General features: G+C 41.3%; 1 protein-coding gene across 4 annotated transcripts in view; it reads left to right on the plus strand.

The window, feature by feature from the left end:
• MAP2K5 (mitogen-activated protein kinase kinase 5) overlaps window positions 1–23,218 on the plus strand; it is a 143,459-nt gene that overhangs the window by 35,312 nt on the left and 84,929 nt on the right. For all 4 annotated transcript variants that reach the window (XM_063142304.1, XM_063142305.1, XM_063142306.1 and 1 more), the window contains exons 9-13: window positions 9,316–9,355; window positions 14,854–14,922; window positions 15,016–15,097; window positions 15,920–15,981; window positions 20,181–20,229. In XM_063142304.1, coding sequence (XP_062998374.1) covers window positions 9,316–9,355; window positions 14,854–14,922; window positions 15,016–15,097; window positions 15,920–15,981; window positions 20,181–20,229 — 302 coding nt within the window. The remainder of the gene's footprint in view (window positions 1–9,315; window positions 9,356–14,853; window positions 14,923–15,015; window positions 15,098–15,919; window positions 15,982–20,180; window positions 20,230–23,218) is intronic.

Below are 23,218 nucleotides of genomic sequence, written 5' to 3' on the forward strand. Positions count from 1 at the left end.
TGGACCAACTCCCATAATCCTTCAACCAGCGTACATCGGAAGGGCACCAGGCTGGGGAAGACTGATTTACATGTTGAACCATGGTCCCTTTCCTCATTTGGTTGTGGTGGGAATGGTGAAGTGATGTTACAGAGAGAGGCGGACAACATGATACAGGAGAGCTCTCTTCGATGGCGTCCCCTGTCCCATGTAAGATGTTGCTCTGCCCATAGGCTAAGAAACGCTTATTTGGTCCATTTCATGTGTTCAGTGATGACCATTACATGTGAAAGCTCATGGCATAATAAACTTTATCAGCGTTACTAGAACAGAATTTAGATGTAGATGTTTATTTTGGGATATTTTCTGATATTTGGGTGGAAGATTGCCTTTAAGACTTATTGGCTCAGTTCGGACAACACATTTCTCAAAGGTGATTTTAGAACTCCACAGTGGAGTTTTTACACCGCCTTTGAGAAATGTGTTGTCTGGCAGGAAAACTCCACCCCACGGTGGAGTTTTTGTTTTTGTTGTTTGTTTGTTTGGAAAACACTCCACGCTGAATATCCATGCTGTGCAGAGGAGAGTTCCTGCACAATTGTTGTGTTGCGTGTTGTGTGGAGGGCTCCATGGAGTTGACTTTTCCTATTGGCTACAGAGTTCTCTGGCACGAGTGGTAAAAGGAGTGAGTGGCATTCTAGGAGAGCCCCCAGGATTGTTTTTTTGAAGCAATGGCTGATGGGATACTATCGGGAGGACCAGGGGAGGAGAGAAGGCGGAGGAACTGTCAATGAAACGTTGCGATGGATTTTACTCAACTCTATGGTAGCCCACAGTCACACAAGGGTGGAGTTAGAATATGTTATGTGGGGAGTAACTCCTAAAAACTCAACCGTTGAGTGGAGTTTTCACATTGCGTTGTCTAATGTGTTGTCTGAACGTTGTGTTGCTGCAAAAGCCAAATTGAAATTACCACATTTGAAAGCTTGCAGGTGGCTTAATTCTAGTCTGATTATAAGTAGAAGATGCACCTAGTCCATTGGAGACAATTGATGATGGTTTTGAGAAATAAAATGAATTACAAATGCTTCTGCCGATGCGTTTTGTATTTTCCGGCTGCCAGCTTTCTACACTCTGGGCTTGTTTCTGAAATGTGTGCACCTCATATTGATTTGTAACTGAAGAACAAAAGCAGGCATGTTTGTGTGTGTGTCTTCCTAAAACCCTGCACCAAGTCATATCCATTATGGCAATGAAATATTACCCACATTCAACAAACAAGGAGGCACGTTTCAGGTCGCTGAACAGAAGCATTCTGTTTCTGTTTCCAGGTGAACTAACTATTATTGAAATAGTTTATGGAGATTGAGATATTGATCACTTTCGTGCTAACCGTGGCTTAAGGGAAGAGCAAGAGAAGAGAGGGGGGTTATTCTGCTTGGAAGACACCGTTTCATTGGCGTGTGTGTGTGTGAGTGTTCAGGGTTTTTACTGCCTCTGTAGGTTTATTGCTTGAAGAGAAGGGTATCTTTGCTTCATTTTTATGACAATATAATTATACTTCAGAAATGCACTTGATTACTCTGTGCAGCAAAATTGTTCCAGTGCATTGCTTAGGCCAATATTGCTATACAAACAACTTTTCAGTCAATTGCGTTGGCTAAAAAAAAAAGAAAAGAAAAATCAATACTTTTATAGCAATATTTCTAGGGAGAACTTGCTGAATCCATTTTTTTGTCCTTCTGTTTGTTTAAAGAAAAGGTGTTTTATAGCTCTTAGCTTCCTGTTAGGTTTATTTTTCCCATTTTCTTAACTAAGGGATGGTAAGCATTTTGATTTCGGCCCTCAGAATTTGAGTGTTGGAATTCGAGACAGGTGGCTCTGGACAAGCTGCTGAGGCAGCGAAGCAGCCATAAAGCCTGTCTTTCAGCATGTGGACAGTTTGTAGCTTGGTTCACATGGTTTATTTAACCCATGGTTTGTTGCCGTACCCAAACTTCATCTGGCCAACATACCAGCTGTGTATTTTCTCAATCTCTGGATTATTTGTTTCCCTCCATCCTCCAGCTCCCTTCCTGTATCCCAAACGTCTTTATGGTGCTGTAGTAGTGGCATGTAGAGTGGCTGTGTTTTGTTTTGGACTGTTCTTGCCCACTGACTCTGTAGCCTGACGAAGCAACTCATAAAGAATCCACGTTTCTGGGGTCACACGTAACAACAACCTATGGCTTAAACCGTCCAGACTTCACCATCCAACAAGAAACCATGGGTTTCTTTCCTGGGTTGTTTATGTTTAATGGACCATGGTTTGTTAGCACGGCCATGTTCACACATCACAACAAACCAGAATTCAGCAAGCCATACTATGGGCTAGTGTTATGTGTGAACCAGGCTTGTTTGAAAGCTTCTCAAATGTCACATCCATGTGAAGAAGCTGCCTCTCAGCACTACCAGGCTAACCCCACACCTCAGAGCTGTTCTAGGCACCTCACATGTTCCCTATGTCCCTGCCCCAGCTGTCTAATTTAGTAGAATTTGCCACAAGAATTTTGTCCAGCACAGACTAAGTTTCCCCTCTGTTGCTAACAGTTGCCTACGGTATCCCCAAACCTGAGAAATCCTATACATTGTGAATTGTATTTTATTTCAGTTGGGTTGTTTTTAGAATTCAGTTTAATGTAGCTATGCTGCAGATTTATTACTCTACCTAATTTAAACTAGGTTTTGTAATTTTTTTACCCCTCAAATATTTTCTAAAAGCTGGTATGATGGAGCATACAGGCTCTTGTGTATATATTGGAAAATATTTGTATACTGCAGCATCTAGGGTATTTACTTAAATTGCTTTTTTGAAAAATAATTCACTGGAAAGGCCGAGCAGCACGGAAAGTGGGTTTGCTTCCTGCCACATTTTTTAACTCCACTGCTGCTGTACAGAGCTCTAAGACATCACGTTTTTTGCAAAATTGCTTCCTCATTTCCAGTGAAATATGTTAACAATGTGATTTATAATGTAGCATCCCCTTTCTAACATTTGTGGCTAAGCAGAAACAGCACTAAATTATTTAGAACAAAAACACCTTATTAAGTATCATATAAAATTGTGTCACTGGTAAATAACACATAACATTTCTCACGTGAATCACATTATCTCAGCTTTTATTAGAGAGCATATTCTGGGGCTAGCAGCTAGGAGCTGTGGCTCAGTGGTGAAGATCCCAGCTTCTATCCCTGGTAGCGCTGGGAAAAAACTTGCCTAAGACCCCTGGAGAGCAGCTGCCAATACTGTAGATAGTCCAGTGGTCTAGAGTGTCATGGTGAGGCTTCCTACGTTTCTTAGAGCTGATCTGCTGGATCGTACAAAATCCCACCTTGTTTCCAACAGCAGCTAACCAGATGTCTCCAGGAACCTCTCAAGCTAGGCATCTGTCCCTACCTGTTTCTTAGACCTGTATACTGCTTTTGAACATGGAGGTTCCATTTAGTTGTCATGACCAGGACTGTCTTCTGTACAAGCCTGTGTTTAGAGGGGGAAATCCCCTTGGCTTGTGCTTGTTGGAAGTTCCTGGAAAAGAGAAAGGATTGTGCATACAACTGCCACAAGACGTGGAGATGGCCACTAGCTTAAGCAACACTTTAAGAGAACGAGACAGATTGATGTAGGATAGGTCAATCTGTAGCTATAAGCCATGATAGCTAAACCGAGCCTTCGTATTCAGGGGCAGTCTACCTGATGCTGGGGCAAACAAACAAGAGGGAAAGGCTATACAGCTTGTGAGCTTCCCAGAGGTGTCTGGAAGGTTGTTGCTAGAAACAGAACGCTGAACTTAGATGTACCTTTTGGGTTGGATCCAGCAGGATAGTTCTTATGTCGATCCCTTCTTAACCTGGCTTAACAAGTTGAGTGCACACATAGCTCTAGTTTTAGTGTTGTAGACTCTGAACGATCAGCCCTTTTTCTTCACAGCGCTTGTAACTTCTTCCTTGTGTGTTTTTACTATCTTGGTTTTGTCTAATGATTGCTTCAACTTTAGACGGGCTACAATCCCACCAAATTCCATTGGACAATCGTTACAGGTTAACCAAGACTGACCGGTGATTGTAGTTCACTTGTTTCCATTGACCCCAGCCGTTCGCTGCCCGGCTCATAAAATCTGTTATGCACAAAAGTGCATAAAATGAAGATGAAGTGCCTTCTCCCAGCCTTGACAAAACCGTTCCTTCTGCTGAACTGGCGCTGCAGTGAAAGTAAATAAATGAATGGACAGCAATCACAGCCTAGTTGATGAAACTGTTCAATTAAAGCACAGACATTTACATGGTGTAATTTCCCTAAATTGCCAATGAGCCCCTTTAGACACAACCAGTGTTCAAATTGATTTCAGCATTGATTTTGGCTGAAGCTGATAAATTTCTGCTTGTTAGTTAAAGTAATTTTGCAGAAGACTTTGTACTGCGGTATTGAAGTGTTCATTTAGCTGATGGTTAAAAGAGGAGTTATTTACCGAGGGCTGCACTGTTGTTCTGAGATAGAGCAATTCCCCAATCATCTTTTACTTTTACTTTTAATTTTTTAAGCTTCAGTATCCCAATCAATAGGTGACTGAAACTGATTAAAACTTATCCAACCAGCTGCCTATGGCAGTTTAATTAGAAACTGGTTGATTCTTAAATTAAACTTGGGTGGTGTTTTTGCACGGTGTACTCATCCTCCAGAAGATTCATCAAAAAGTTAAGTTGTTCTTGATTAAAAATAAGCCAGGTATTTTGGTAAGGAACAACAGAAGAGTATTGCTTACGACAAAGTTGGGAGATCTGATTCAGGGCTGTTTACTATCCTGCATGGGAGCTCACATTGCTGACTGGAAATGGACTATTGCAACTTTTCCCGAATTCCACTGAGTTTAGGTGAAGAACAGGCTCATGATTGGCCTTTAGTAACCTGTAATCTGATTGGCTCTCTTCCCCTATAAGAGCAAGCAGACATATAGTTACTTCCATCTGCTGCAAGCTCTTTTCCGGCTGTTGCTTTTCAAGTTCCCCAAAGAACTCGGGCTAGGCCTGCAAGCTGATCAGTGCACAGAAAGGCATTATGGTGTAAGTGAATGACAGAGGTCGACTGTTTTCATAAATGATGGTTCACTTAACTCGTGTGTGTGTGTGTGTAATAGATACATATTTATATTTTAAAACACCTTGCAAGTAAAATGCTATCCCAGCCTTTACCCCATTTTGCTCGTCTTTTACTTACCGGAAAAATGTGATCCCTTACTTGCAGCCTGAAATGGTACTGACCATTCTATCACCTTGGGACTCACTCTTACCTCTTCATTCTCTTGCCTGTGTAGCTAGTCTTGAGTTGTTGGAAGAGTTTACAATTTAGATGCAAACAATCTGGGCTAGAGGGTGCCTTCAAATTAATAACAACTCATTTTGCGGTCATCATTCAAGCATCTGCAGTGGGATTTTGGACAGAAGGAAGATTGGCATAGATTATGCCTTTGAATGAGCAGTGTCCTGATAAGGGCTGCTCTTTACTGGTGCTGCTCACTTCTGAATTTCCTCTTTTTAACAACCAGCGAGTCAGGCTAATGGGCTTGCCTATTACAGAAAGCAACAACTGTCTAAGTGCTAATTTCCTGGAAGCCATCTGAACCTCTTCCTTTTTAGATAGCTGTTTCAGTACGTGAAAATATTGTCATTAAAACTCCCGAACTCTGGCCATTAGCATAGAGCAGAATGCTAAATCTAGCACACACAAAAAGGCCTCAAACTAAATCTGTGTGTAATTTGCTGCATGTTGTCTGCAGCTGGTGACCATCGTATCCTTGCACAATGTATAATGCTTAGAGAAACTGAACTTATGCATAAGGTTGTAATGAGTTGTTCCTCCCCCCTCTTATTTCGGTATTGCTATGGAAGTGCTCCATATCTGTTTGATTTGGGAGGTTTTGAACACTGAGGGCTATCATTGAGTTATACATGATGGAGCCAAGACAACAGCTGCCTTGTGGAAGTGTTGCATCCAAAATGAAAGGATGGAGATGATTAGACGCATCTTTTGCTTCCATCAGGCTTACTGAGCTAAAGCCCCCTTCTCCTTGGGCAGGCTTTGGCTGTGGTTCTATGTACTCCATAAATCTGTGTTTGAGCTTTAAATACCCATCAGTGCTCCCTATCCCATAACCAAGAAGAAATCAAGGGGAGCAGTAGAGCTTTAGCCAGAAGGGAGAAACATTGGTAGCTGAGAGCTACCCCTCTCTTGTGCTTTGAACAAGCTGGTCACAAGATGCAACCCTCACTTACATAACTGTCTTTCTAACTCTGAAAATTCTGGACCAGGTAAGTTGCTTGGCTGTTTTCTCTGTAGAAGCAGTCACCATTTATGGGCTCGAGAGTGGGATTTGCAGTGTAAACAATAGAAGTAAATAGCACTTGAAAGCTTTTCCTTCACTATCTTGCCTGCTGTGATCATTGTTCTGGATCCCCCCTTTCTCTCCCAAATAACTGATGATCTCACCAGCGAGTCTACATATAACCCCTTCCATAAGGAACTTTGAAGGGAAATTTGGAAGGTTCTGCTCAAGTGGCGTGTATGTGTGCACTTCTGATCACACAGTCTGTCTTTCTGTGCCTAAAATAGCCATCTTAGCAGGTCTGGGCACATTGCCTTCTCACAACACCCTGCAGGGAAGCATTTGAATTTTCCATGCAGTAGAAGCTCACAGTTATGCAAAATGGACTTGGCCCACACTGGTACCTTCAGGGTTTCAAACGTCTGGGGATATGGTTAATAGTCAAGGTTAACAAAATATTTGACACAGTGGTGCCAGTCCTGCTCTAAAGCTGTTCTTTGTAAATGGATATAGCAGGCTCAAAGTAATGAACACTAATAGGTAACATTAAGCAAAAGGGTTCTATGTTTTAGTTTTCATAAAGAAAACGAAAAGGCAGCACTTGTCTTTCCCGTAGTTAGTTTACGCTAGGAAAGTGGGGTTGGAAAACCGCATATAATACAGCAGATTAAAAACTACCATTCCAACCATTAAATGCTGTCTGGAAGAATAAAAACTTCCTACATTTGCCATTTTTTCAGCCTTTCTGATTGGGTAAGCAAAAAGTACGGATTCAGAGTTATGGTGAGTGGAAGGGAAGAAAAATGCAGCTTTGTTTGAGATCATGTTTTATACTGTACATTCTTCGGCAGGGCTTTTAGCATCCTGTTAATTGGTCAACATGTTTTAGTTGCTTATTTCAAGATGTATATTTGACTACATCACAACACTAGCAAATCAGGTATGGTTTAAGAGAGTAATCTTAAAGATATTCACCCTGATCCAGCAAATTGCTGCAAGCATGAAGTCTTCGACATCATGCGTGGAGCCGCTCTGCTCCCACTCCCCGCCACCCCCAGGGAGAAGCCCAATGGCACATGCATTCTCTTGTATGAATGACTCTTCTCCCTATAGAGACAAAGACAGGAGTCAATAGTTGTACGAGTTCCCTGCATGCGTAGCAGTGTTTGTGCAGTACTGAATTGGGATAGGTAACTGGACCAAGGTAGCAGCTATATAATCTAAATGACCAATGTTGACTCGTAGTTGTACTTGGTATTTGGGCAGAAAATGTTTTTCCAGCAGACTCATTGGAACAGGTAATTACTGCAGCAGCTACAGCCTAATTTGAAGTGTTAGCTGTTAATTAAAACACTGCCAAGGTGTCCGGTTTTCTTTTGGTGTAACCAAAGCTCCCATTCAGTCTCCATTAATCACTTTACAGTTAATGCGCTGGAGGAGGTCAAGCCAATTGAGATGCCGTGGCGGTCAGGAGTAAACAAATTTCCTTTCTTCCAGGTACTGTGGAATTTGCAGAAGCCAAGGGATGCTCTGCCCCCTTGGGCATGATATCTGTTTTCTGATCTCTTTCTCAATGATAATTAAATGTTAAATTGCTACTGTCAATGCTCTGTAAACCAAACCAGGTACTTGCTCTTTGCTGGAAATTTAACCCAAACTTCCACGGATGAATTGGCGTGCATCATAATTAAATCATCAAGTCTTTCCTTTTAATTCACTTGGAAACAAGAGACCCCCCCTCCTTTCATGGAAGAAGGGGAGGAGGGGAAGGATCGGCTTTCTTGACAAGCTAATTAAGTTGCCAAACTGCCCGGCACAGTACATATTAAACTAACAGACGTTAAGCATGCTCTCTCAGCTGCTTGTTCCTTATAGTTTCTGCTGATGTGAAAGTCAAAATGTTTTGCCACTGTGGGTTCATCCATGGTTAGCCTTATCCTTCTTGGTTTATTGACTGCACTTTCCACTGTCAATCTCTCAATTAAGTGGACTTTTTTTGCTCTTAAATATTTTCCCCCCCACAGATATATTTAAGGTTTGCATGAAACACTGCTAATTTTTAAAACATGATTATGTTTGTAGACAAGGACTCACCTCTTGTGCACAGTTTTTACGGGAAACCACTCTTGTACATAAAAAACAAAATGTGAATAACATAAGGTCTGTTTTGAGTGGGATTGTATTGTACGCCTTCTCTCTCTCTCTCTCTCTCTCTCTCTCTCTCTCTCTCTCTCTCTGTCATGTATAAACTTTTGGAACAAAGCCTCTAAGGATGCAGTCCTCTTCTAGCCCTTGGAGCTGGGGAGTCCGTGGCCTAATCTACACCAAGCAGGATATTGCACTATGAAAGTGGTATGAACGCAGCATTTAAAAGGCAGGAGCCACACCAAGCAAGATATAGTGGTATGAAAGCGGTATATGGCATGTGTCAATGGGCCCCCAACAGTTGTCAGTGCACTTCAATACTGCTATAACGCAGTAGTGTGGCTCCTGCCTTTTATATATCACTTTCATACCGCGATATCCTGCTTGGTGTAGATTAGGCTCGTGTGCATTTTGTTGTGTGGGTGCCACATTCTTTAGGTCAGTCCTAAAGATCACATTCTGTGATCTTTCAAGTCAAATACATCCCATGTATTGTAGCCTGCCATGTCCTTGATAACCCCCTTGTTTTTGCAGTCCAAGGTAGGCAACAAAAATGGGAGACTTGTGGGGCTCTTGATTGACCATATTACGTAAATAGTGGATTGTATTCAATTTGGTGAGTCATGAGTTGTGCAGGATTGATTTGGGTTCTAGAAGTGGAAGAAGGTGTACAGCTGGTCACTTCCTGGAAGCTAGAGTTTGTTATCTGTATCATCCCAATGAACACATTGCTATTAGCTATAAATCTTAACAAATACAAGTCCCAGATCAAAGTATGAATGTGACTTGTCTCTCACTTAACCTGACTTTTTCTCTTCTTTTTTTCTGGATGCAGAGCAAACCATGTCCCCAGTGGAAAAATACTAGCAGTAAAGGTATGCCCCCCCCAAATATGTTCTTCTTTCTGTGGTTCTTTCTTAATTTGCTTCCTTGCGTGAACAGAAGCACTCCAGCAAATCATATAAAATTGTTTGCCGTAGTTCAAGAAATCACGTGGTAAAGAATACAGTTTATACAGAGATGAACTATATAGGGCCACAACACTTTCTTGATCACATGTATAGTCCTGAGAAGAATGGAAAAATACATATTGGTTGAAGATCAGAAAATCACAGATATTAAAGATTGTTGAACTTCCTATTGACTTGTTCTTTGTCCCTTATGCCCAGGCGTGGCTTGAAGACCTTCTCCTTCAATGCTGCCTGGGATTGTAATTCGCACACCTATCTGAGAGCAGTGTCTCAATGTATCCTGTGTGTTTGCTAATGTGGCAGTTTTTATCTTTTGTTTCTTGCCTTTATTCTTGATTGTTTGTTGCTTTGTGAGGGCATAGCACTAAAAATGTTTTAAACTGCTTTAATTAATAAATAAATTTTGGATAGGGCATCATGGGTGACCTTTGTCTGTCCCGTTGCCAAGGCCTTCAGTGTTCCTGGATCATGTTCTTGAGTGCTTTCTTCAGCTTCCTTTTAAAATTTGAGTCGCCCTCCCCACTTCCCCTCAAAAGCCTTCTCTTCTACCTGGATGTTCTGAGAGAACAATAAATTCTTCTTACAATTGCCTCCTGTTAGATTAATTGTATTGAATTCCTTTTTGCAAGTCATAGTTTCTGGAAAAAAGAGATCTCCTTTCTTTTGTCAAATAATGGCGAACCAAATAATTCCTAAGACTATAGGTGCCAGTAAATCAAGATTTAGGATGTGGTGCTGTAACAATAGTGCCAACACATCCATTGCATTGTGCCTGTGTTGCTCAGATGTAGTGACACACACACAGATTTAGGATCACTGTAGTTATGAGAGAGCGTGATGACTGATGGATTGGAGGCAAAGCAGGCACTGACAAGGGAGAGCTAATGTGGGATAGTGTCAGGATCGGGCCCGGGTTCCCTAGTTTGGTTTCAGATGCTGAGTCAGACTCTGAGGTATAACTAGAAGAATCCCAGCCAAGATCGGAAGCGGGAGAGGAAATTCCCCTAGACTCTCCAGGAGTCAGGGAGGAATCTTCCAAGGAGCTTATCAAACAGGAGGCCCTGGCTCAGGGAGTGTCTCCCACCCCCAGGAACTCAGTCTTTGTCAGACAGATCCCAGAGTCCGATGCAGGATCAAGTGGGTGGAATTGAGAGGACATGGGAGGCGTCCATCAGACTAGCTACACATCAGACATTGGATCAAGGAGACCCTCCCTGAAGGCGGAGTCCAGTAAAAGTCTGTTGGGCATGCCAGGAAACCATCCATTTAGTTGATAAGCAACTGCCTTGATTTGTTTGGCTAATTAAGCTTAGATAATAGCTCCTAGCCTTCACAGTCACTTCTGATGTGAAGAGGTGTTTTTTTTAAAAAAAACTGAATAAAGAATTTGTGGATTGCACGGTGAATCTCTTAGTTGTCTCACATTTCAGTGGGAGGGTTTAGAATCACAACAGATAGCAGCTAGGTCTGGAGGAACTGGATTCAGATCCCAATTCAGCCAGGAAGATGGCCTGTTCTGTCTCTGCTGGACACTGGTGAGGCATAGGCTCAGGGTTCCACTATGGATTGGGTCTTCACCATGGTTTTGGGCAAGTCAGGTTTCCCAGGAGGCAGGAATGGCAATAGGACAGCACCACGGAGAGCTCCAAGTGGTGTTGGGGCTGGAAGCCAGACATGCTTGTGTGTGTGTGTGTGTGTGATTGCAACAAGTAGCGGATCATGACTGAGCCTTAAGTAGGGGTTTGGCTTCCTTTAAGCTGGTTAGCCTTGTCTCCACAGTGATTAAGGCCTTTCCACTCAAAGGGGTTTGGTCCTATTTAGCAGCTGTGCCAATGTTGGTGTTTTCACTGATGGAGTCCTCGGAGTCTAAGGATGGCAATGTGACCTCTTCTGGAGAACTGGATCCTGAGGAGGTGGAAGCCTTCTGATCCCTTTATGTAATCGGGTCTTCTCCCTAAGCTGTTAATACAGGGACTTCTTCTTCTGAGGATAAGAGGTCTTCTCTGAGGAGGAGGGTTCAGAGTCCTGGTGCGTGACAGAAGGTCACTGGGTGACCTTAGGTCAGTCGCTATCTCTCAGTCTAATTTACCTCAAGGGTTGCTATGATAAAATGGTGGAGGGATCCATGTATGCTTCCTTGAGGTCCTTGGAGGGAAGGTAATACTGATTGTGACCAGACAAGTGCTGGAGCTACAGCCAGAAAGCTAGTTGGCAGGCCAGCTGCTAAACAAAGGTGGTCTGAGAGTAGCAAGAGCCTTTCCCTGGGTGACAAGTTGCTCAGACTGAGGAACTAGACCAGAATAAAAGACCAGGAGGGACCTCATTGGTCTCTTATGTCACCTGACCCACCTCCTGATTTCCTGCAGTGGCGGCACATCAGCGCAGACCAGACCAGCAGCTCTCTCCTTTGACGACTCATCCCAGTAGCTCACAGAGCGACTTCCTTTAACCGCCAAAGTTCCCAAGTTGAGACCAGACATAGCACTAAACTCTGGGGATACAGATGCCATTTAACTTATTGCTTCAGGTGTGAAAATGACTGGCTCTGTGAATAGTGCAGAAAACTATTGCAATTTAGTAAAAAAAAAAAAAAAAGTGGGGGAGGGGAGAAAGAACTAGAGTAGAAGAAAACAAAAATGCAAAAAGCAGACGAGAAGGAAACGAAAATACAGCTTCGTTGGCTGAGCACTCTGTATCTTGTCAAAGCCCTTTCTATCTTCTGATGCTTGTGGGATTTGCTAGATTTCCTTATTGTGGGGAGGCATGCAACTGAGGCAAGAGCAGCCACTGCCTCGTATCATGTTCTCTGCGGCTGCATGACATCCTGCACTTGCCATGAGTTTCCTCTGCTCTTAACCTAGCATTTAAATGGTCCATTTGATTAATCATTTGTATACTGACTATCGTACTCCCAAATTTCCTCTGAGTTGTACATACTGTAAAAGACAATTATGTTGCCACAGATTAAATAAGTGAATTAAAATGGAGTTGCAGCTTAATTTGACCTGTGATTTTGCTCTCATTCCCTTTAGTAGCGCACACACCATTCCAGCAAATAGATGAAGTCATCCATGACAGCCGGTGATGAATTGCCATCGCTATACTGTATATTTTAATAGCCTCTCACTAATTTAAATTGAGCACCGAGTAAATTATAATTCAGTCACTTGACTGCTTGTATTTAACTTGACAACTCATCCTTATTTGTCCTGGAGGTGTAGCAGGGAAGTGGAAAGAATGGGCTCAGGTATTTCGCATGGGCTTAACCCTTTCCCCTTGAAGTGTGCTGTGTCAGAGTCATTGCAGTTAGGAAGCAGCTTGCTATTTCCGTTGCTCCGGCTATTTACCACAAGGGAGCGTGAATAGTTTTAGGGCTGGAGCCCACGTTGTCCATTTTAAATTTGGAAATAGGATATTCATGAAAGAGTGGACATTTTCACCTGACCCCATTCCTTCCTTCCTGCTGCTCTTCCTGATTCACTTTTCACAGAAATCAATTAATAAAATAAAATACGAGGGGCCTGCGTATAATGCAAGCCCCAGCGCTCAAGACCTATTATCCATGTCTGCATTTAGAGTAATTAAAATTGTGTAAATCTGAAGGTGTTTTAGTCCGTCGGTTCAAATATATTTAACAGCTTCATCCCAAACATGTTTACTTTTAGCAAGCCTTGGTGAGTTTAGAGGAACTTACTTCATGTTGAAATCAATGGGCTTATGCCTACCTAACTACACTTTTGATCAGGCAGTAATTTGAATTCCCTGCGGTTTCCTATTGTCCCCTAAATAGAATTGCTGTTAAGGCCGGAGTGATGAATCAGCTATTACCATCTCCAGCTTCTTAAAACTGCATGGTGGGTGGTCCACGTGGCATGCTATAGCCACGGTGTTTTGCAGTGGTGTGGAGCTAGATTGTGTGGTTGTGGCAGCTAATGCCCATAGCGAGCCTTTGCTTGTAAACACACTGCAGTGTGGAGCAGTTGTCAACACAAATACAGTTTAAAGTAGCAGCCATTTTGTATGAAGCAGGACTTAGTCCCTTCCATTCTTAAAAATCAATGTACCTGTAATTCACAGCAGCTTAGGGACTTTCTTTCTTCATTTCATGTCTTGGCTGATGCAGCAATTGCCATCCACGACGTCGAATCCAGTCAATATTTAGCTAAAGCTTTTGCAATGGCGAAGCTTGGTTTTGAGCAGGGTTTAACAATTGGAAAGCAATCTCTTTTAGATATGATAGAGGGTTAAATTTTGTTGCTGTTTTAATGGGCAAAATTGATACAGTGTTCCAGCAGGTTACTTTGTTTTAAGCTTTCCACCCAGGAAAAAAAATGTAAGTGAATATTGTTGGCAAATGACTATTGATCTGGAGAAATGTGTTAAATGTTTTCTTGGCAGCCTTTCTATTACAGTTACAATTTAGTTTAGTGAGAGCTTTTATAAATAACCCTAAAGCAAATTCTTGATGGAAACGGGTTATGCTCTTTTTTCCCCATTTAGACAGACATCAATACTGTAAAATGTAGGTTTGAAAATAGGCTCCTAGGTTATGTTTTTTTTCTCCCCGTCAACAGCATGGACTATGGGTTGTGTTAATTCCGTAAAGCATGTGTGAGCCTCAAGTTACTACCCAAATCCTTGGGAGTGTATATGTTAAGCTCTTAAGTTGTTCCTCCTAGGACAGAGATGATCAACTTCTTCATTTTGTGGGGAGGGGACACTAATTTCTACAGACGGGGGCTGGAAATGTATTTTGCCACACAAAACCATCCCTCATGAGTGATCAGGATACATAATAAAATCGACGCCATGTAGTAGTCAGAACTTCCAAGTTATAGAGCACATGTTCTCAGGCACATGTTCTATGTATGTGTAATATATATTGCATATAAAGTTAAAGAGAGCTATGCGGTGTTAGATTGGAATATACCTACTTCTACAACTCACATGTTTTCTTTTATTTACAAATAAAACTGTGGCAAACCATACTTTATTAAAAATGAATTGCCAAGGCCCGATGAAATTGATTTGGTGGCTGCCGGTTGGCAGTCCCTTGTCTAGGGCAACTCAGGTTATGCAATGCACGTAGATTTTAGTCTAGAATTTGTTAGGAGTAGCCTTAAGAGCTAGTAACCGAAACCCTGGGAGGTGGTGATGTCACTTGAGCGGCCCTGTCTGTCAGAGGCACAAACTCACAGTTGGTGATGGCGAAGGCGAATTGACTTTAGTAGTAGTGGGGGAGAGGATGTGAAAAATATATCAGGTGATCATTTGTCGAGAAAGCCTTGCCACTTCTGGCTTAAAAATTAAAAGAAAAAGAAAAAAAACTAATAGGATTGTTAATAGCCATTAAGATTTACATCTAATTTCTGGAGATATAATGTTTCAATACTTACTTTCAGGTGATCCCTTTAGATATTACACTGGAACTTCAGAAACAGATTATGTCTGAGTTAGAAATTCTTTACAAGGTATGTTATTTCTGGCATTTGCATTTTAATTCGATGTCAGTAGTTTCTCTTTAAAATACATTAACAGACTCTTTATTCCTTTCCTTTTTACAGTGTGATTCATCCTATATCATAGGATTTTATGGTGCGTTTTTTGTAGAAAACAGGATTTCCCTTTGTACCGAATTCATGGATGGTGAGTAGTGTGTTATGTATTTGTGAAAAGCCTCCACTGTTACAAAGTAATTGGTAAATCAATTTGAACATTTTTTTCAATACATAACCTAAAAAAAGTACAACCTGATCCCTACAGATGGTGCAAGATGGTGATTTTTTATTTTTAAAAGAAGGTATTTTAAAAATAATAAAAACCATTAGCAAGCAAGCCATAACACATCAGGCAAGTGAGAAGAATTATGATTACGTGATGTTAAGTACATTATGTTTTCCTGAATGGAGATGTATTCTTTTATTGAAAATGTAAACAGAACAGAAATAAATGCTGGTTTATCTGTGGTTTGATATTTGCCACTTCCATGCAATCTGTCTTTACTGACAAAACAGCTGTTCCCTCTTTTAATGTTTCAGTCGCCAACACAGATTTTCTTTCAAAGAAGCCTATTAGCTTACTCAGTGTCCTGTGTGTTTTCAGCAAGCAGTTGATTAGGAACGGCAAGATAAAGAGTTTTAGTCCAACTCACATAAGAGAGGCTTATTGCACTGTTTGGCTTTGCAATTTAACTCCAGTGTTCATCAAATTATAAATGTCTCAAGCAAGCAAGGCATATGCACCTACACAGGTGACCCAAAGAAAAGATGTGCTCTGGGATCTTTTCCTATGTCACAAAGATTGCCGAAGCACTGCTCTAGGGTTGTACATCCCTCTCAGGCCTGGGCTAGAAGATGCATTGGCAGGCTCACTTAACATAGGCTAAAACCGTTCATCCAGCTTATCATGTTTTTTCGTATATGTTTTTTAAAATGTTATTAACTAAGTGTATTTTGTTTCACTATACAGGGGGCTCTTTGGATGTTTACAGAAAAATTCCAGAACATGTACTGGGAAGAATAGCTGTAGCTGTGAGTACTTTGGGGTTTTGTTTTTACTGTAATAACATTAAGCACAGCTGAAATGTGTAGACACAATGAAAATAATACAGGAGGACCACCACCCCTCCCCACGAGAAAAAACCCAACAGAGTGTTGTGGGACCTTGAAAACTAACAAATTTATTATGGCACAAGCTTTTGTGGGGTCCACTTCATTACATGCATCTGATGAAGTGGACTCTAGTCCATGAAGGCTTATTCCATAATGAATTTGATAGTCTTCCGGCTGCCCTAATTTTTTGTGTTGTTTTTGCTGCCACGGGGTAAATATGGCTACTCTTATGGAAAGAGAAAAAACATGCTGCACAGATACTGCATCATTGTGCCTTCAGACCATGCCATGGCATACTCACAACCTGAATTTTTCAAGTATAAGCAGAGAATGTATCATAATTTTAAAGCTGGAGCGAAGACCAGTGGGAAGAAAGCCTTGGTGAAATGTCATGGGGTAGGGTGTTGCTGAACAATTGCTAAATCTGAAGCAGGCTTTGATAATTTAAGTGGTTTAAAGCATAACAAAGTTATTCTGTAATGTACCATTTAATTAAATGCCTGTTTTCCACACTCATTATACATCAAGCTGACAACTGAAATCCTTTAATCTAACACAGGCAGCTATTTAGGGTTCTTTCATTGTAATTCGCAACCCTGCTTCATTCTCTCCACTTTAGCTGCATGCGTGAAGAGCATCTTTTCATCTGATGTGGTCTCTTTGGACCAGTTCCAGATGGGCTTATTTTTTAGGCTCAGGGTGGTTTCTTGTGGTACATGAGAGTGTTTGGCTTTTTCTTTTTTTTAGGTGAGACTAAAGTGAAATAAAAGTGTTTCATTTTTGCTGTTTATAAGATTTGATTGTATTATAAAATAATCGTTCATATAGCTCACAGTAAATGAAAAATATTTTACAGCCCTGAATGTCTTTTGCATTTTAACAACAAGCAGCTTGAGGTGGCATCTTTTGAGAATTTTACAGGCAGGGAACTCATGGTGTGTCCAAGGCCACGCAATGAATCTGTGGCTAACCTGAAATGAAAGTTAGAACAAATTTTGAAAATTTGTCTTTAAGGGATTGTTTTAGGTAATTTAAATCTTACAGCTGCAGCTCAGTCTAGTGCCTATGGAGCAGCGGGAGCCGTGTGATCAGAGTCTCTAAAAACAACAACAAAACTAATGAACTACCAGTCAGCTGTGTAACAGAGAAGGCAGAGGGGGGAATCTAAACCTTTACTTGTTCTGTCTCCTGAACAGCCAACAGTTGGTGGGCATTTGGAATGGGAACAGTGGCTGTTTGAACATGGGTTTCCCCTTCAGCTTGTGGGAACCCTATGCATGTGGGAACCCTCCAGTTGGAGTAGGGCCAGGGTCTTGCTGATGCATTTTAAGAGATCAATCTTAAGTATCAACTTGTCAAATTCAGTTTGCATCTCTCCTCACCTCGTCTCGAAAATCCCTAAATTCAAGAACAGCACTCTTCTTATAGGAATCCAGTTTGAGAGAAAGTTTGATCTGAATTTGCACAAGCTGATGCTGATTAAGAGAACTCAGGGTTTTTTTTTGTCTCCAGATCCATTATGCAACAGTCTTGCCACTGAATGGTGAAGCCTCACCTGTTTGTGTGAGTGTCTTTTTTAAAAAATCTGTGAAAGCATAGCTTGGAGGCAGTCATAGAAGCACCCATTCTAAGTACATTCTTGAAGTTGGGCTACGAAATGTTCATAAGCTGCCTTTAGCTTGCCACTTCACACATTTATTTTCCTTTCCATTTCTGAAGCAGTGACACCATGCGCTGTATTTTGAGTGCTAATGTTGATTGAAGTTTTTCCCTGCAAAAGATGTGCACTTAAACTGTCAAGAGAGTGAGTGAGTGATGGCAGATATAACTACTATTTGTGTCAAGGCTTTGTCAAATCATTGTTGTCAAGCCTATTTTACTGAATGCCAGCAATACCTTCTGGAGTATTCAGTCAAAAGAAATTCTATGCCAGCATCTCTTTAACATAATGCTTAATACTTTGTGTCTACATTCTGAATTGGAAAATGGCCTCTCATTTAGTGTAAATGAATAGCTGTGATTTCTGATCAATGTACAGTGGGTTATGGGGCATCCTTGGATCCGTACTTGTAAAACATTCTTTAAAAAAAAAAAAAGTTGAAATGGAAAACTATCTGTTATTTGGTTAACAGTGTGCTTTTTATAACTGCTTTTTATAACTACTCATTCAACAGACACACCTCACCACAAAAGCACTTTATTAGCTCAGTTGAGTAGGTTTTTAGATTGGCAACATTCTTATATTTCCTGTTAAAAATCTATAATTAAAAATCAATGCAAACTGTGTACCTGTACTGTAATGAACAGAGAAATACATTTGCCTTTGGTGTGGGCTCAGTTCCCTGACATGTTGCAGCATACACAATTAAAAACAAGAATGTTCTCAGTCAGCGAGGGAATGGAGCACGCAGGAAATGGTTACCTCCACCAACATGGAAGGGCACGGCCAATCGAAACAGACGTACCCCTATGCCAAGGGGTAGTTCCTGCTGCCCTTAAGGAGGCAGCAGTGCGACTGCTATTGAAGAAACCTACTCAGGACCCAGTGGTATTTGACAATTACTACCCAGTTGCAAATACCCTTGGGGGTAAGGTACTTGAGAGGGTCATGGCAGGGCAATTGCAAGGACTCTTGGAGTATATTGATGATCTCTAGACCAATTTCAGTCTGGGTTTTGGCCTGGTTACAGGACTGAATCAGCCTTGGTCACCCTGATGGATAACCTTTATCAAAAGAGGGACAGGGGCAGTATGACTTTGTTAATTCTACTTGATCTCTCATTAATTTTTGATACCTTGACCATGGTATTCTCCTGGATCAGTTCCATGGACTGGGCACTGGGGGCACTGTGTCATAGTGGTTTCAGTCCCACCTGCAGGGTCAATGTCAAAGACTAACTCTGGACAATGGAGTTGCAGGTTTCTACTTGTCCCCAATGTTGTTTAATATCTATATGAACCTGCTGGGAGGGGTCTATCTCTCTAGGATATCTGAATGTGCAAGTCCTGGATCAGTGCCTACAGTCAGTGATAAGCCGGATAAGAGCTAGTAAACTGAGGCTGAATCCTGATGAAACAGAGGCCCTATCAGTGAGTGATTCCCAAATCTGGGAGATAGACTCACTGCCTGTCCTGGATAAGGTTACATTCCCTCTGAAAGACCATGTTCATAATCTAGGACTACTCCTGGATCCACCTTTGTCACTGGAAGCCCAAGTGGCCATGGCAGCTCAGCTTGCCCACAGTAGTATAGGCACTAGTAACCTCAAGAATAGATTACTGCAATGTGCTCTATGTGGGTCTGCCCTTAAGGCTGTTCCAGATGCTGGAGTTAGTGCAGAACAAGCTGCCTCCTTTTAGCCTGTAACAACTTTACTGAGGGAACTGCCCTGGCTGCCTGCTGGCTACTTGGCCAGGTTTAAGGTTTTGCTATTGGTGTAGAAAGCCACGAACAACTTGTGACCAGGATAACTGAGAGAGCGCCTTTTGCCTTAACGGTTGGTCACTGAGGTCTCAGATGAGGACCTCGTGTAGTTCCGCATGGACCTACAGTCTGTTTGGAGTCCACTCGGAACAGAGCCTTGAGTGTCCGGGCTCCCCTGCCTGTTGATGTCAGGCAAGCACCAACACTTCTGTTTTCGGCACCTGCTGAAGACATTTCTATTTAAACAAGCCTTCCCTGATTAACCAGCCATGGTTTTATTGTTGCAATCTGATCTGAAAGTTTTTGATTCTGTATTTCTATTATTATCATCTCTTGGCATGCGTGTGCGTGCACGCATAGAGGAGTTTCCCTGTGGCTTATTCACACTCCATTGCAGTACTGCTAGGAAGCCTGGAACTCACTGCCATAGGATGTAGCGATAGTAATTAGCTTTAAAAACGGATCACGACCAGTGGTGACTGTTTATTATAGTCAGAAGTGGACAACAAGTGTAGCTAGGGTATATGTTGACTCATCCCAATTGTGGCCCAATATGTATTTATTTCTTTTTTAATGTTTGCAGTGCAGTAAAAAAAATTAATTTTAACTCTAGATTATAAAATAAAAATACATATCTGTGTTATATATTTATTAAACACCTTCAATCATTTTTTTCTCTGTCCTTCATTTGTAGGTTGTTAAAGGCCTTACATATTTGTGGAGCTTAAAAATTTTACATAGAGGTAAGTTGTGGATTTGTTCTTACATGTTCCAAGTGCATATCTTAGCTCATTCTAGTGGTGAAATCTGAAAGATTAACTGTCTTATGCTGAAATTAGTGTTTTTAAGGAAACAGATTACTTCATCTGTTGCATGAAAATTTGTCTGGATACAGATAAACCAAGGTTTCAAGACAACTGAGAATTATGGGAATTCAAATTGTTTCTAATGCTTGGAATGCTAAATATTGTGAATATCATCCATAAGCAAATGAGAAACAGTTTACATTTTGATCTTTCTATGGCCATGTGCCCATCAAAAGTAATTTGTCAGAGGGGTGTGTCAGCTGCACCGTTTGCCAGTAATTTAGCCCCTTACTGGAGCTCCTGAAGTCCCTGTATAGTTCAGTGTTCCGTGCTCTGGAGCCTGTTTGGCTCTTGTCTTGCCAATCTTCTTTTTGGGGACGGACTAGTTACCCCAGCCGGCTCTAGGAGTGGGTGAGCTGGGTGCTTGCCCTGGGTACTCGGGTGAGCTGTGTGATGGAATTTTGTTTAATCTACTGTCTGCAATGAAGTAGGGAGCGATAAAAAGCAGTGTTTTTCAAAGTTCTACAGGTTGTTTGGATACTAATTACAAAAAATAATGTCTATCAATTAGCTTTCAAGTATCCCCCACCCCTAATTTCCAGTTAGATGTCATGCATTCTAGATAAAAAAAAACCAGCAGAATGCAGCTTTACTTTGAGTCAGGCTTACCAAGTGCTATAAGCTCTACAAATATTACATAAACACTAGGTAGAAGCTATAGATGGCTAGAGGGTCCCGAAAGTGTTCCTTACCCAGGGTGCTGCTTAGCTTAGGGTCAGCTCTGTGCTCAATCTGATGCCCAGAACAGACTGTATGGCAGATACTGTGTGGCACGCACACACATATATGCATACATACAGATGATGACAAACTTCAGAAAGGGCTGCATTTTCATCTGGAGCAGGCACATGTGCCATCATTTGCTGAAACATGTAGACCAGGGAAATAGCCAGGGAAGTGAAAAACATTCACTGTGAACCCAGCCTGCAGAGTTTGACCAGAACAGAAATGCTTCTAATGACACAGCCATCTAATCTTTAAATGAGCTGATTTGTGCATGCACCCTTGAGATCTTAAAATAATCAACAACCTTTAGAAGAAACATGCAAACAGGATCAGAACAGCTGCAACACAATTGCTAATGGACAAGAAAAACGTTACTTAGGTTGTGTGGCTGCTGATTATGATCTCTTAGCGATTCACATCTCTAACTAGGTTTTGTATTGCTCAGCTTCCTTGAACTTTGGAATTCTGCACTCTAATGCTTATGCAATCAAGGTGGAGAGTGTGGTTTTTAAAAATGATTTTGAATAAAAAGGATTGTGTGAGTTTTTAAAAAATCTATTTGCTCTTGAACAAGGCGACTAAAATGTTTCTGTATTCAACATCCTGACCCCCTCCTTGACAGTTCGGTAATGGCAAGGAAAGAGCACCCATGTCCCATTCATCCAGTAGTCTGGTAAAAACAGCTCAGATGGAGGTGGAATGAAAAGGCGTCTGTTCATTCTCCATAAGGCTTGTCTCATATAAATAATTTGTATTAAGGAAACAATTGTGATGATGGGAACATAATGTCCCATTTTGGCTCTTGTTTAAATTCTTCCACATTCAAAATGGGAGTATTAATCACAAACAGATGCTCTGGGAGAGTATTACACATGTACACAGTGCTTTCTCTTATTTATTTTTCTTATACAAAGAAATGAACATGTTTGATTTTTTAAAAAAAAACAATAACAACCCACCAAAACATAAAATACATTTTGTGGTGGGTTTCCTGATGGCTGGTTGCCTCCCCTCTGTCTGACGTTCTAGTGAACTCTCTTGCTCCAGAACAACAAAAACATCGCCCTTTCCAAAAGCCAGCGCCCCCTTCCAAAGCCAACTAGAGTTAGCCTCTTTGGATGGCTGCTAAATAAATGGAAGGAATAAATTCCTAATACAGACTTTTATAGCTGTTATTTTAATGGGTTAATTAAAACCGTAATGTAATTGATGCTAACAGCATTAATAGTGTTACTTTAATGTTGAGATACAATCTAAATGGAGCTCCATACATGTTGTGGACTTCCAAGGCCATGCACTTAGCTAGAGTGACCATATGGAAAGGAGGACTGGGCTCCTGTATCTTTAACAGTTGTATAGAAAAGGGAATTTCAGCAGGAGTCATTTGTATGCAATCAGCACCTGGTGAATTTTCCTCTTCATCACAGTTAAAGCTGCAGGAGCCCTGCCCTCTTTTGTATCTGGTCAAGAAGACTTTATTTTGTATCTGGTCAACAGCTTTAACTGTTGTAATGAAGAGGGAATTTCACCAGGTGCTGCAGGCATATAAATGACACTTGCTGAATTTTCCTTTTCAGTACAACTGTAAAAGATACAGGAACCCTGCCCTCCTTTTCACAAGGTCACCCTAATTTAAATTGTTCCAAATCCCAGGGATGGGATGGGTCAAATACAAGGGAGCGTTGTTGCATGGAGAGAAGCATGTGCACATCCCTCAAGATTACAACCATGGTATTCACCTACTACTACTACTAATTATTATTATTATTAATATATTTATTTCTTACCTGCCTCTCCCTTTGGATCGAGGCAGGGAACAACATTAGTACAACAAATCAACACACCTTAAAAATTCTTGATTCCACATTCCACTTTTGTAAACTGTCCAGAGAGCTTTGGCTATGGGGCGGTATATAAATTTAGTAAATAAATAAATCTGGGTAGGCCTGCTGGAAAAGGCTAGTCTTTAAAGCTGTCTTAAATTCAGAGAGAGAGAGAGAGAGAGAGAGAGAGAGAGAGAGAGAGAGAGAATTTTACAAATCTCCTCTGGCAAGCCATTCCACAATCTGAGGGCGACAGAAGAAAAGGTCTTCTGGGTAATAGTTGTCAGAGGACCTGAGTGTGCGGGGCAGACTGTACG

Source organism: Elgaria multicarinata, chromosome 16 (genome assembly GCF_023053635.1).
Source record: "Elgaria multicarinata webbii isolate HBS135686 ecotype San Diego chromosome 16, rElgMul1.1.pri, whole genome shotgun sequence".
NCBI lineage: Eukaryota > Metazoa > Chordata > Lepidosauria > Squamata > Anguidae > Elgaria > Elgaria multicarinata.